This window comes from Plodia interpunctella, chromosome 18 (assembly GCF_027563975.2).
Source record: "Plodia interpunctella isolate USDA-ARS_2022_Savannah chromosome 18, ilPloInte3.2, whole genome shotgun sequence".
NCBI lineage: Eukaryota > Metazoa > Arthropoda > Insecta > Lepidoptera > Pyralidae > Plodia > Plodia interpunctella.
Genome location: NC_071311.1, coordinates 3611351 through 3627202, shown reverse-complemented (window position 1 = coordinate 3627202; position 15852 = coordinate 3611351). Strand labels below are relative to the sequence as shown.

Here is a 15852-nt window from a genome sequence, read left to right as displayed (position 1 = left end):
AACATAGCAGTGCACTTTACAATGACTTTATATCCACATTTTTATTGAGCATGATTTTAAATTTTGATGTGTGATATGTATATAAATGGGCCCTTAAAACTGAGAACAAGATTTAAAAATACATAGCTTGTTATTTGGTTATCACAAAATGATTGTTTTGGAATATTCACTAAATTCTAAGCAGCCTTTACTCCATTATAGTGTACCTATTCTGATGCTTAGATGAGAACCAAAGTAAAATCAATTCATCAATCAATCAATTTATTTGACACACCTTATAAACTAAAAATTATTTTTTTCATGTGAAATAAACTATATTGGCTCTGGCTCCCTGCCATATACTTGCATTATTTTTTCCATTATTTCCCAATTCTTCTCTTTCTGCAAGTCTTTAGTAAACACCTGAAAAATGTAAAGTTGCATTTATTGTTTTTGCCTTTCTATATAAATTAATAATAATATTTAATACACCCAAAGATATATATTATAAGAGAAAGCCAGCAAATACTTACAGAGTACCAAGCTGCATCATCATCTAGAGTAGATGCAAGAGGTACAGATACCCCTAACACATGTAGTGCCAATGTCAAACACGCTACTGCCACATGTGGGGCTCTATAGTCCAGGATAGCAGAAGAGTGATGGAAATCTTGAAGGAAAGCCATCGCGGTGCGAGCTATCGGCGCTGACCGCCACTGCGAAGCTGGGGACCATTCTTGGAGCGATCGCAAGTAGTGCAACAAGTATCGATGATGAGATGGAGTTTCGAGATTGAAACCCAACAATCTAAGCACTAAAAGTTCAGCTTGTGCCACAGCACCACGCCAGAGCCAATATTCTTCTCCTAATTCCAAGGGCCCTTGGCCGCGGTTTATAGAATTGTGAGCGACATTCACGGCGTCCCTTAACTTGATGGGCTCATCTCTCGATTTTCCAGCAGCACACAGACAAGCTGTGCAAATCACGTAACAATCGTAATCATTCTTATCGGCTTCTTTGAAGAATTTGTGATAGAATATTGCTGCCGTAGCGACAGTTGCCGGCTGTAATCCAAGCTTTATTCCACATTCGAATATAAAGTTTGTGGCTAAACTGTGACCCGGAGCACTTCTATAGTCAGGTAAACGTCTTTCACGCCTATTATTTTGCAGCGCTATCACATCTATAACGTCTTTCATTGTGGTAAACTACTACTTGTTTGTTTGTTTTGTCTTTCAAAATCTCCTACTTTCCATTAATTTAACAAACCAAACGTCAAACAATGAATGTCAAGTCAATGTTTGTACAGGATAAGTTACCCATAGACATTACTTCATTTTTTTTTTAACATTGGTGGACCTCAGTGTTGCCAACACAGATTTTATAAACGCAATAATAAAAAGAAACCTCAACTCAACCAAATTTTTCAACAATGGAGTTTCTCCATTGTGTTCTATTGTATTGTACTGTACCATACTACAAAAAATGTAGTTTTCCGGTAGGAGGAGAAGTGCCCAATATGTGCCTTATATATTACATTACTTTGTTACCAAGGTCGTAAAATCGCACTCATATATAAAAACGTATGAACACAAATTAACCTAGAGACATCAAGCACTTCTGTTTTGCTTCTTCTGCTAGGGCCAGACTTGCGAGAGTGCCATAGCTAATAGTTCAAAATACTGTATGCAGGCTCTACCAGTGGTTGGTAGTTAGATGTATACATGCGCAGAGATGGGTTTACCAAATTTTTTGATGCAAGATACATCTCTCTCTCATCATCACGTGTTCCCGGTTGCATTCGGGGCTGTGACGGCCCAGGGTTAGCTTAAAAAATTGCCATTAAATTTGGAAGATTAAAATTTGAGCTATGATTTTACAATTTGCACACAATCAATTTTATTCTATTTAAACACATTCCTCCCCATAGCATGCTGGATTAACTGTAATTTGGTCGAGCAATAACTTAGAATGAACCTTATTGTATGTAACATTTTTGTATATATTGTTGTATCGGCTGTTGATGAACTGAATGAAGAAAATAATAAACTGGTCATCCGGCGGACGTCAACTTTGGAAATGCTGTTGTTGGCTATCAGCTGATAAGGCTTTGTGTCCCTTAGTCTCCTTGTATGACATCCACGATAGGATATGGATTTGTTCTATTCAAGTGCGGAACTACACCGGTACACAAGGTACTATATTTAGTGATATCTCTTTCATCTGTGGTTCGATCTCTTTCTCATCAAATAGTTCTTAGATACCGATGAGTTCTTATAATGGGACAACTGAGATTATTTACTTCATTACTCATATGTATGCCCCAATTTCAACCTAACTTAAAGGTGACAGACCTTTTACAAGCTTTTATTTAGTTTTACCCATGGATTTATTAAGTACTTCTAATTCCATGGTTTCACCTGTCCAGTTGACCTACAGAGACAGAGTTGAAATTTCCCACGTCGATTCAGTTTCCATGACAATGCGTGTTAGATAAGTATGGCTCTAAATGAGGAACTCCTCAACCGTTTATAGCACGTACATGGGTTTTTTGTTAGTCCATAATTAAATGCCATAAGGTTTCTCTGACGACAATAAAAGCTTATGGCAAAAATTACATTTTTATAAAAAACTTGTTGGGAATAAACTGGTGTTTATTATATACTGTGCTCAGAGTTTTTATGAAATATTTTAAGTATAAAGTTATATATCAGGTTTGTGATGAATAGCCATATTGGTTTAGGGATTAGGATAAATAGTTAATATGGGAAAATAAAATAAAACCAATAGATTATTTGAACATAAAAATTAGAATATAATCATTTTCAGTAATTATTTAAAATTATACACTTAAAAGTACATTTATAGTAAATTCAATAAAAAATACCAGTGCAGACGAGATACAAAAAGAGAAAATATTGTTTAATTACATCGTTGGTTAAATACATCGCTTTCAGTAAATGATTTACAAATAATAAGTCGGAACGTAAAGAAACAAAACCCAAAGATGTCACTCGATATAGAAAAATAAAGATAAGATTGAATCACATTCAAAAATTACCCACTAGTGACTAAAAATTTTACTTTCTTAAACATTTGTTCAATAGTCGGGGTCGCTCAGCGCCGCGGCTCCGGTGGAGAGCGCCGCGAGCGGGACGCACGCCGAGCGACCCTCGCACGCGCTACAAATAAATGTTTACATGTCATCAATTCTAAGATATTTTTCAACATTGTACTCTGATCAGTACCAATACCACTATAACGGCTTGGCCACGTCGCCGCGGCGGCGTGCCTCGCCCTCACCACGAATCTCAGACATAATTTAGTTATCAAAGAACATACAGTATAAATAGTGAGGTTAGTATTAACTTTGGCAAATATGAATGAAGCATGGTGATATTGTTTTAAAAAATAATTCAATCACACATCTTACTCGTGTAACCGACCTAACATCGTCTTCCGATGTACCACTCGAAGTTAGCTGAGGATATAGAAAGCGTAGAGCTCTGATAAATGATTACTTAAATATAGTTAAATATGATACCACCATAATAGGATGATCCCTAGAGTTCTGCTCACGAAGCTTTTCAACGTTTTAACATATTTCAAGTTATTTACCAAGTTTACAATTGTTTCGGATGGGATTATTATAATGAAAGGAATTTGAAATAATAAAATAGATTTTGTTCTTCAGGTGGAACATTCAACCAACAAACTTTCTTCTTTGTGATGTCATTTTCAATAAATAAACGGCTGCGACCTGTTCGACTTCAATAAGCAGAGCAGCCTAATCTCCAGGGAAACCAAATCTAACTTATAGTTCAAATCGACAACATTGTGACAAATATTCAGCATTACAATCACAACTGAACGTCGCTCAATTCGGTGATTTCAAAGATGTCATTTCGGGCCGCCCTCGAATCATGCACATCTTACAATAAACTACATCTCTTAAAAACTCTGCAATAACCTCCCGACGTGGATCTAATAAAGCGCGAAAACATTTGAGCCGCAACAATTCAGTCTTCAAATAAGAAGCCCAGCACAAAGGCGACGGACGCTCGGCTGAAGGTTCTTTGAGCTTGAGACGAGTTGCTTACGACCAGACTCGCTGCGCGAGCGTCGCGAGGCAGCCGCACGAGGCAGCAGCACGAGGCAACCACAGGCGCTGCCTCGTCCGTGCCTCAGTCAGCACCCGGCGAATCAGAAACCATTTTGTGCGTTCGTTTTGTGTACAAACGAATTGTGTGTGCGGGATCGATCACTGTCTCAAATCTTATAAACTAAATGTGATTCGAGCGATAAACAATGCGGCAGTGTACAAAATTTACATCACATTCACTCAAAATATTAAAGCATACAAGTTAATCAGCGGCGGCGGAACACATCGAAATGCAAACGTCCTACCGAGGGTTGAACCAGATTGCTGTTTAGCGACAGCTTTTACTTATGTGATGACATATCGGTTATGCGTCATCGTTAATTTTAAAACACATCCTTACTAATAAAGGTTCAACCCGCAAAATCTGTTATCAACACTTGAATGTGGGCACGAAGGGTCGGACCGGCCGCTACATTTTCTTTTGTGCGGTTTGGAACACACACGTGTCATCAAATCGTCCGCAGAGCAAGCCTGGCTCTAGCCGCCGACCCCTGGACTACATACGGATGAGGCCTTACCGACAGCGAAGACATTATGTACTCACATGCACCATTCACTCTTTAAAAACTTTTAATGTAGTGTGAAGCTTACTTAAATGTAGGTTTCTGGGTTGAATGTTGAACTGCGCTAATATTATTTTTATTAGTTTTACGTACACATATTGTTACATAACAGTAAAAAACCTACCTAGCAACAAGCGAGCTGCGTCGCTCGGTCACGGGCCATTCCCAAACGCGAGTCTGGTCGTGGGGCCTCGGGGCCAGCCGGGGCCTCGACACTGGCCCGGGGCCAGCCGAGGCCTCGACACTGGCCCGGGGCCAGCCGGGGCCTCGACACTGGCCCGGGGCCTGCCGGGGCCTCGACACTGGCCCGTGGCCAGCCGGGGCCTCGACACTGGCCCGGGGCCAGCCGGGGCCTCGACACTGGCCCGGGGCCAGCCGGGGCCTCGACACTGGCCCGGGGCCTGGGGTTCTGGCCCGGGCCCGGGTCTCACTCACTCAAATCTTTGGTTTGTCTCCGTCCCTTGCTCTGCAGAATGGCCCGCTTAGTGTAGGCGTTACATTTTCATTTAATCACTTTTTACATACTCATAAACGTAAAATGAAAATAAATCACCTATCTATGACAATAGTAAAGGTTACTGTCTAATTGCATTATTAATTAATGTTTATTGATACAGTTACTGTCCTAATGCTTAAAAGTAAGATTTTTATTTTATTATTAATAATAAATTATGTTATATAGTATATATATGTATAGTGTTGATTACGCCAATTCGCGAGTGTACACAAAGATTATATACTCACATATCTTACACGCGATGCGCACAGAACGTCGACTGCCACGTCTCGCCTTACAGTTCCAAACCACCTTCACAAAATAATGATTAACATGATGACCGTAAATATTGGTTACTCACTTAAATATAAAATTAAATATGACCGTTTACATATACCACCTTCAATACAAATATGCTAGACAAAATAAATACCTAACATGAATTTTATAATCGAATACATAATAGATCTTAAATGGCTACACCTTAAGGTTAACTGTAAAGTGATATAGAAAAAATATGAACACAAAAAATATTTAAGATTGTATATGGCATAACAAATGAATGCTTACGTAAATAAACTTGTGCGATACGAATGCTTAAAATAAAGTAGTGATTTTTCTAGACTGCGCTTAGTTTAAATAATTAAAGGTACGTAAAATAAATGCTATATCTTAATGCGAGCGGTTACTGTGCTTTCAAAACTTTACAAAAATAATTTCTCATAGTAAGCGATTAATACTTAATAATGGAATGACATTTTGTATCCGTTAAAGTAGGCCTGTGAATTCATGTGTCCACTACGGTTTGTCAGTGCTACATATTGGTTCCTTCTGAGATTGGTCCGTAAGAGAGTGAGTATATAAGCAGATTGGTGCGATTCGCATGCCTATTGCCAGACGTGCATCAATGACAGCCGTTAATGCCACAAGTCTAGTCAGGTACGAGAAATTGAGTTCAAATTTTACTTTCATATTTACATCAATTTGTGACGAATGTAATTGTTACAGGTTTTCTACTTAACACACTAAAGATAGTGATGCATTTCACATCAAATATTTTAGCTTTATTACGCCTCTGACATTATGCGAATATGTCAGATTACATCTGGCAAACGCCAGCGAATCACTACGGTCGCCCCGACCGCCCACACCGGCCGAACGCTGAACGAAACGCTATTCCAATGCCTAGCACCAAAATTTAGTTTTGAACACTCAAACAGACGGAGGTCGCGGCGAAACTACAACGAATTCAAACGGTTTATTTTACACGGGAAATATAACGCGAAGGAACTCGCGGCTGCAGTGAACGGTCGGCGGCGACCAACAAGCTTAGAACCTGGAAACCTCCAAATAGACAGAAGTTCCCAAAAATATTTTAAAACATTTACGAAATGATTCGGAACGTCTGTCGTCGATATAAACACGGTTTTGATATTGAAATAAATTGTAACGCCTGTCTATTACGAATATAGTCATAACAGATTTACTGCACACGGATCTCAACCGACAATATAGCGTTCACTGAAAAGTGAGCTTTAAGAGCCTGCTCTGTAGACATACTTTACATTGACAAACAAGACCTGTAAACTAGCTTACGGTCCGCTGATTCAATGTAAATTATATTTACAGAAAAGGGACTAAATTGGACTTTAGATTGCAATGAAAATAATTTTGCTGGGTGGGAGAGGTAACGTATAAATCGGCTACAGCCTTAACCCAGTAGATTACTGGTCAGCTTTCAAAGCTAACAGATGTCCAGCGTCGGCAATCTTGTTCAGTGACTGCGACTTACTTCCCGTAAAATTATAAAAAAGCGCCTCCGAGCCGACACACTCGTTCGCGTATCTATTGCATTCTCAATCAGAAAATTTTACAAACCTTACACCCGAGAGCTAAATGTGTCTAATACTCTGCCAATTCTTAAAATTCCGAACCAGCATAGTAACTTACTAGTCTGAGAGGTACACATCGCGCGCTATATTACGTAAATGGATTTATCTATTTTACAACAATTTATGAACATTTTAGTCGTTCGTCATTTTCGACGATCGCGTAAATAGATCTTTATTAGGTACTTTATAGCCATATATTTTGTTTTGGAAAGTAGATTTTTTTTTACAGAAGTCGGTTTGAATTTTTAAAGAATATGAAATAGATCCGCGAACGGTAAATGTATGGCTGACTCCGTTACACGTGACCATATACAAGAGGTCAGCTAGTGGAGCCGAGGGGAATGGAACAAGCGAAAACCGAGCGATTCGATTGGGGCTCCACAGATTGATGTTTCAATTGCTGGCAGCTGCATTTCCATCAATATACAAAGGAAATATTCACCAATCATATTAATTTTATTGCTAATTTTCAATAAAGTAATCGCACATGGCTGATTTACTTCGCATATTTGATTGAAAATGCAGATTAAACGTGATACTCTAGACAGATTAGAAGTATTACCGTTTTTTTTTTAAATCCACTTAATAGACACGTGTCACATAAAATAATTACAGACCGAATGTTATTACAGATACAATTTGGATGTTATTTCGAATCGAAAGAAGACAGCCATTTTGTGGTTGGAATTTCCAATCCATTTGTGATCGAATAGTAAGTTGGAATCGCCAGGCAAGTGTGAGCGCTCGCAGTGTCACGATGACACTCCACAAGTCACGTACCTCAATGTCAGTGTGTCATTGCCAAGTCCACGGTAAAGTTTCAATTTCGATAAAGACTGTAAATATCGAGTACACTAGGTGATAGAAGTCTAAATAACTAGTGCTATTAAAACAATGAATCTTACTTATCTTGCGTGTTAGTGTAAATTGATACTTAGTGTTAATATCTGAATTTATCAAAATCACCTTCAAATTGGGCCGAATTAGTACACGAATTTTAGTATCTAAATCTCCATAATTCAAGGCGAATGAACACTCTCATTTCAGTGCCAAAATCAGCAAACTCGGGGTATATCGACACTAACATTGAGATACAATGTGTGGGGCAAATCTGACACTAACAAAATGAGGTCGAATAACTTGATCAAGTATCGAAGTCAGCATAAACTTAAACAAGTTCGACACTAAGGGCCCGGCTCCTATGCGTGCGGCCGCTCCTTTATTTTCCATAGGTTTTAAATTGACGTACGTCAAATCTCCATACGATTTCTACGTAGTCCGTCGTCGACGTTAAAACAGCGGAGGACGACGGAGAACCCTGTGGAGGCGTACAGTGTGGTAGTGTGGTCTAGAACAGCACAGACGAGGGCAAGTCCAACTCCACTGTTTCCCACAAGTGTAGACATTGACGTACGTGGAACGATTCTGGCGACGGCGGAGTCTAGTAGAGGCCGCAGCCGCGCAGGTTGTTGGCGATGATGACGTCGGTGACGGCGTCGAACACGAACTGGATGTTGTTGGTGTCGGTGGCGCACGTCATGTGGCAGTAGATCTCCTTCGTGGTGGACTTGTTCTTGGCCTCGAACTGCGCCTGGATGTACGCCGCCGCCTCGCCGTACTCCTGCGCGCCTGCGGAAACATATTACTTATTTATTATGAACGCGTTAAATTAAAAACCTACCAGATGGAAATTTGTACGGTTTTTCACCAATAGATAAAGGATGAAAAATCTACGTGTAATATTTATTTTGATTTTGCCTAAATGAAGCAGGGACGTACCCCAAGAATTACATAAGATTAACGATGTACTGTCAACATTTTCAACAATGCCAGGAAATAGTGAGGAAATATTCTCGAAAATGCCAGATAATTTTGTTTAGATCGTTCTGATAAAATATTCGGTGAGAATTTATCTTAAAAACCTGCAGAAATTATCACATGACAGAAGAGAACAGAACAGAGAATCTCTGGATTGAATTGGGCGATAACTGGATATTCACCAGGTTAATTAAATAAATGAATAATATTGAGGATTATGAATATTGTATTTACCGGTGTACTCTGGGAAGCAGATGGTGAGCGGGGACTTGCGAATCTTCTCCTCGAACAGATCCTTCTTGTTGAGGAACAGGATGATGCTGGTGTCCGTGAACCACTTGTTGTTGCAGATCGAGTCAAACAGCTTCAGGCTCTCCTGCATGCGGTTCTGGAATCGCAAGGGTGATATTGTCAGTACATTGTGGTTCAAACCCCACTATATGTAGGATTGGAACATAATACCCATGAGATTGTATGTCTGTTAATAGTGGCTATGCTGCCGCAAATGCTGGCTTTATGTGGTCATGGATGATATGCGTGTAGAAGTGTGAAGTGTAACGGAAAAGTAGGAAAGCGGACCCCGGACTCCGACGCTCAACGTCTGATTATGGAAACGAGAATACGCTCAGATGAGAGAAAATTTGTATACCAATCTGACTAGTAATAGTAGTTTTCACTCACTTGCTTCCGGTGAAGGAAAACATCGTGAGGAAACCTGCACACTTGATGGACAGTTTAGCTCACTAGTGTGTACGCGTCTACTTGTCACTAGATGTCGGTCATGTCACAAAATCACAACACACTCGATTAAAAAGAAAAAAGTCAGTTTATGTCAAACATGTGCTGCAAGAGAGAAAAAAAGGGTCAAACTTTACTTAGAGTTAGTCCTACCTACGTCCGTCATCATTCATTTAATTAATTAAAGATTTGTTCGCGGAAAAATACTGCAAAATTATGAATCACTTCAATGTCACCCACATGCGGGATAGAATGAGGCCGGATTTCGAAGGACTGACCCAAATCAAATGAAATAAAATGTTGAAATATTATGATAAAAGTTAAATCACCGGAAAACTACTAGTTAAACTCTTTCTAGACCAGCGACATGGATCACAATGTCGAATTATTATATGAAAAATTTGATCTCTGCCCTTTCAATGTTGATTTTCAGTTCGATATTAGGTTCAATATACGGAAATTAAAACAGTAAAAGCAATAGACTTTAATTTCACATCCGATCCCATGACATAAATTATCCAGAAGGAAGTAAGATCCTGGACTATAGACCATGACTGTATTGCAAGCGCCAACGACATCAAAATAATTGGCATGCATTAGGCACGTGAACATCCTGTAGTGGTGATTAATATTATTCATTAGTATTACGGTGAGTAGTGTGTCTGATATGGTCCAGGGGTTAAGACGCCTGTGTACCAAAACGTTGCAGGTTTGCTACTTGTGCTAGATTTCCAGAGATAGAACATTACCATATGACTCCCTATCTCATACAAAGCGTTGTAAAACCGGGCACACGATGAGATTCTCCAATATAACTAATACGCGTTTCTCTTTAGAAAGAGAATGCAGCTCATCAGAATGAGCCAAGCGAAATACAATGTATATAATGCGATTTACCGTTGTCTCGTCCTCGTGAAGCACCTGGTCGTACTCGGACATGGCCACACAGAATATGATCGCGGTCACGTCTTCGAAACAGTGAATCCATTTCTTTCTCTCAGACCGCTGCCCGCCTACGTCGAACAATCTGAAAGGTGTAAATTATTTTTTTATTTTTGTCCAAATACCATAGAACAATTTTATATTATTAAAAGAGATGGTGCTCTGGCCAACAATTTTGCCGACAGCTCGCCATTTTGGTTTTCTAAAACAACACTGTAAACAATAGACGATCAACAAGAAAGTAAAGAAATGGTGACGCAATTGAGGTTTTATTTTTTCCGCCAATCCGGGAGTTATATGGTTACAATTTGTACACTTGATAACATTCAAGTTCCCGAATCTCATTATTTCATTTGGTCTTTTAGAAGGAACTACCGTGACTAAAATATCAGCAGACAGTTGTAGCATGAAACTGTTTTACGCCATCTTGTACTTATAAAAGAAATACAGAATTTACATATTCAGGTTTCGACTGATGGAAATGTGGAAATCCAGCTCTTTATCTATTGCATGTCTAATATATATAATATCGATTTTTTATATACTTACTTGAAATTAAGGTTTTTGAAGGAGAAGTGCACTTCGACTATGCCAGTAGTTTTGACTCTTGTTCTTAAAATATCTTGTTCGGTAGGCTGGTAATCCCTGGCTCCTAACCGATCCAGGTCATCGAGGAAACTGAAAAAAGACGAAAAATATATTTTAAAATAGTTTGTAAAAATTAAAACTGTAAAAACTATAAAGTTCTTGTTATGATACTATTCTTTGATCCTACATATTTATGGCCAGTACTTGTAACGCTGTTTGTGTCACTAGGTCCGATTTTAAATGGTAAAGAATCATGAAGAAAAAACTTATATTTTGCCGCTGTGTCAAAAACTACAAAACATATGTCATGTATGCTTCACCGTAAACCTGTATGAGGAATATGAAACATCTATCCAAATGAAACCGCGCGCCTGTTGCCAAATCCAACAAGAATGTCGGTTTCAATATTTTGACAATAAACAACAATAACAGTCTTTGTACTGTTTGCATCAAAACTACGATACAAATTTGATCACTAAATTGGGCTTCATTAGTGTCATGTATGTGTTAAACGCGCCACATAATGTGGGGGTGTTTTTTCTCTATAGTATAGAGAAAATACAATAAATATAAATACATTTTATTATACTGTGGTAGTGTATAGACTCTACTACTAAATGTACGCCGCGATATTTTAATTTTAAATAAATAAACATAGGACAACATACGGATATAATTAGGCCTGAAGTAAGTTCGAGGCTTGTGATACTAACTTAACGATACTATATTTTTATAACACATACATCCAAGACCTAGATCAATTTGAAAAAGGTAATTTTCCATGTGTCTTTAATGTCATTTTGGCTTTTTTGGAAACACCATTTATTTTCATGAGAAATCCTGGGCTCCGACTCTCAATGGCTGAGGAAGTAACCGGGATAACGCCCATAGTTTTCCTCGCGTAAGCCCATCTAATAGAAGGTTTTAATGCCCGAGCATTAACGTGATGATGAGTTTTGGATCATAATGCAAAATATTGTTTAATTGTTAATTTCCTAATTGAGTTAAACAGTTGTTTATATAATTTTAGAAATTTAATAGAAGTGTACAGTATAAAGTACAGAAATGAGTAATCGGATAATGATTGAATTGCTCTACCATTATGGACTACTTCGGTAATTATTACAAATTATATGTTCTCAATGGAACTGAATAGGTTTCAATTAAATATTCAATATAATGGAGTCATTATATTTGAAGCGATTACAGTAACTCTCAAGTCTAGTTATCAATAGAACACTTTGAGCAACTATTTGTATGCGTCAAGCGTAACTTTCAAAATTATATATTTTGAAGTAGTATTATTATAAAAATATATTTGCATGGTCGAACTAAACAATGAGTGACCACAAACGAAGGCACACAGATAGCATAAATAGGCTTGCGTCGCGCAGGAACGTTAATGCTCGGGCATTAAAACCTTCTATTAGATGGGCTTACGCCAGGAAAACTATCTATCTCTCTCATATGGGCGTTATCCCGGTTACTTCCACAGCCATTGAGAGTCGGAGCCCAGGATCCGCTTTCCTACTTTTGCGTCTCTACTTCACATCTGTAGATGTCAGACCGGGAAAACTTTTTATGCCCAGGCGTAAACCCATCTGGGCAGACTGAACCTAGGTGTTTCGCTTGACGTATTGTTATGCAAGCGTGGAATATTTAGTCGTCAATAAGTATCACCAAGGAGAAACCAAAAATTACTCCTTACACATAACATTATCGATAATAAACGTTTATTTCAAAAAAAATTCTTTAGATTATATTTTTTCTCGTTCTGTCCGCTGATTAAATAAAAAATAATTAAAATAATTTGTGTGCTAGATGAAGCGGTAAGGAAAAGGTACTCTCTTCTTATTTTATTTGGTTTGTTGTCTATTTGCTATCAGATATGACTTGTGTCAAGTGCCTTGCGTAAAATTAGTAATAGGTTTTTGCAATTTGAGTGCAACAAGTGGGTGTAATTATATCCAATAACTACTTACAGTAGTTATTCAAAGCACTTCAACATCTTTCTTACATATCATGAAACAAAGACCTCTGCCGCGTCTGTCTATCTGTTCGCCATAAACCACGTTAGTAAAGAATAACTTTAGAAACTCAATCTCACACATTTAGGAACCCTCACAAAAAAGCAGTGATTTATATTCATCATATATCGATAGAAGTACATATAGATAACATAAACCATTATGACGACCTCGGTGGCGCAGTGGTAAAGTGCTTCGGGGTTCGATCCCCGGTCGGGTCATGATGGAAAATGATCTTTTTCTGATTGGCCCGGGTCTTGGATGTTATATGTATTTGTTATAGTATCGTTGAGTTAGTATCCCTTAACACATGTCTCGAAATTACTTTGGGGCTAGCTCAATCTGTGTGATTTATCCTAATATATTTATTTTTTATTACAGTTACACTTGATAAATGATAACGTGCTGATCATCAACTGGTTACTAATGATGGGTTCACACGTTGCAAGCTCGACTTGCTTATTTCACTGGCCAATGCGAGAGCTATACGATTCTATAGGTTTAGGATATACGATACGATAGCTATAGGTTTGGTAACGTCAGGTCAAAATCGAGTTTCAATGGAAACAATTGAGAGAGAGAGAATTAGCAGAATCGACACGCAGGTCATATACTGGCATTGTCTGAACCATCGTTGAGTTAGAAGGTCGAAAGGACGGCGTCGGAACGCATACATATGAATGGACGACGCATTTGATATTACAATGGCTTATATTCTAATATAATTTAATCACGAAGTTCCTTTATTATGAGGTTAAGAAATGTCGAAACAAATTATATCCGTATTAATTATTGTATCGAATTAGTTTTGAAGTATTTAAATCCCCATTCCTTATCTCTGTCTATAAAATATTATTGGACGTTTTACTGATCCCCACTAGCTATAGTAATACGGGCATAATTATTATTAAAACGTAATGACACCTTATCAAACGGTTTATTCCAGCAATTTATGATCACGTTTAAGAGTTTAGAAGACCGTCACGGTTTATCCATATATATCTCCCCCATAACTTTTAAATAAGTAGCAAACACATTGAAACTTACGACCATACGACTCAAAGGAAAGGGAGAGAAACTCATATTTTTGATAAAAATGCGTGTGTAGGACCAATGCAAGGCTTGGCAACAAGCCTGTATGAAAAACGATGTCTAGACGACACGCAAACTATACACAATTTCTATTGCCACAAAGGAAGTAATGATGGAGAAGTGTGCCACTTAATGGAAACGGTATTTAACGAATGGAGTGATAAAGATTTTCTTGATATGATTCAGGTGATTTATATATAACTTTGAAAATGATTGATGACTTTACTGGAAGTAATGATGCTAAATTGCGTGTTATAAAGAGTAATGACTTGAAAATATTTGTTTTTTTATGGCATTCATGTTACTGGTTAAACGTAAAATTGTGAACAACTTCATATCGGAGCTACACGAACCACTAAATACGACACTAGCATCAAGTGCCAAATACCTATCTATGTGCAGGTGCAAATTTGCATCGAAAAGTCTGTTGCAAGTGTTAAAAAATCCTGATTACTTAAAAAAGTCCGGTCTAAGGCCGAAAATAAATCTCATTAGATTATTACTAAGTCTCTTATTATCTTAAAATTTAAACTTAGAATTCTTCACAATGTTAGATGGCGTGCGCTACGCATAGTACCGCGCGCGCAGGTATCGCGCGTGTGGCGCCTATTATTTATTGGCTTGGCATGGCATGACATGAAATCCGATGTCGATCCAGAATTCGGTCTATTCCTTAAAAATCTAGTCTTTCGGACTAGACCGGATCGCAATAAAAACAAAGTATAATTGTCGAAAGCTAAATGTAGCGTGATTGGTGTCCGTAATGGGTGCGCATCAAGGTCGCGAGTGCGGGTCGGGGTTGGGGCTAGTTGGACAGGTGCCAGCTAGACAAGTTTCAACTTGGCCGGGCCGAAAGCCCTTTCAATGAAACCTATGACGCTTCTGAATTCTGACGCTCCTGCTTCATATTCAACAGTTTTTCCAACGATTAATCGTAACATTGCATGCTAAGCAATCATATATAATTATTGCATTTTAACTAGATAGTGTAACGAACAGTAACTAATAATATTTAAAGTTTTTATATAGATCATCACGACGCTGATTAAACAATGGGTTACAAGATATACCTAAATTTAACTTTATGATTACGTGTATACATATACAAGCTTCCCTATAACTATATGTAACGACATCGTCTTATAAGCATAGTGCATTGCTTATTAGATTCAATTTAATTAAGAGTATTCTGTCAAGTTATGAATAAACCTAGGCATTGTTAGTATATTGGAAAGTGTTTGATTGAGCCACAGGCAGTCTCAATGTCACCGGGTTTGTGCGTTTTGGACGGCAGCCAACTCAATCCTTGCTTACACTGAGGGCTTTCGAGGGGAAAAGACTGCTTAAGAGCTTCAGAGAACTTAACATGCTTCAATGGTTCGCTTTGTTCCACAAAAGACTCCATTACGTCACTTCGAGACAATCGATCGAGCAACTTCGTCGTTAATAACGCGAAATTCAATTGAAAGGACTCTGAGAATTAGCTTGCACGCGAACATAATTCTAGGAACGAGAAGAAAAACCATCGAGGTATCGTTAATGGCCGTGTCGTGAG

The 15852-nt window shown here is 38.2% G+C and overlaps 2 protein-coding genes across 3 annotated transcripts in view; both read right to left on the bottom strand.

Annotated features, from left to right (window-relative positions):
- Window positions 1-244: 244 nt before the first annotated feature.
- koko (kokopelli) lies at window positions 245-1285 on the bottom strand. The gene is made up of 2 exons (XM_053758265.1): window positions 513-1285; window positions 245-402 (listed from the first exon to the last, which is right to left on the bottom strand). The coding sequence occupies exons 1-2, from the start codon at window positions 1176-1178 to the stop codon at window positions 313-315; spliced, it is 756 nt and encodes a 251-aa protein (XP_053614240.1). The 5' UTR covers window positions 1179-1285; the 3' UTR covers window positions 245-312.
- A 1485-nt stretch (window positions 1286-2770) lies between these two features.
- Window positions 2771-15852, bottom strand: part of Galphao (G protein alpha subunit o) — a 42531-nt gene continuing 29449 nt past the window's right edge. For both annotated transcript variants that reach the window (XM_053758774.2, XM_053758773.1), the window contains exons 5-8: window positions 11140-11268; window positions 10546-10675; window positions 9145-9298; window positions 2771-8721 (exon numbers count right to left, since the gene is read on the bottom strand). In XM_053758774.2, the coding sequence (XP_053614749.1) occupies window positions 8534-8721; window positions 9145-9298; window positions 10546-10675; window positions 11140-11268 (601 nt within the window). In that variant the 3' untranslated portion in view covers window positions 2771-8533. The remainder of the gene's footprint in view (window positions 8722-9144; window positions 9299-10545; window positions 10676-11139; window positions 11269-15852) is intronic.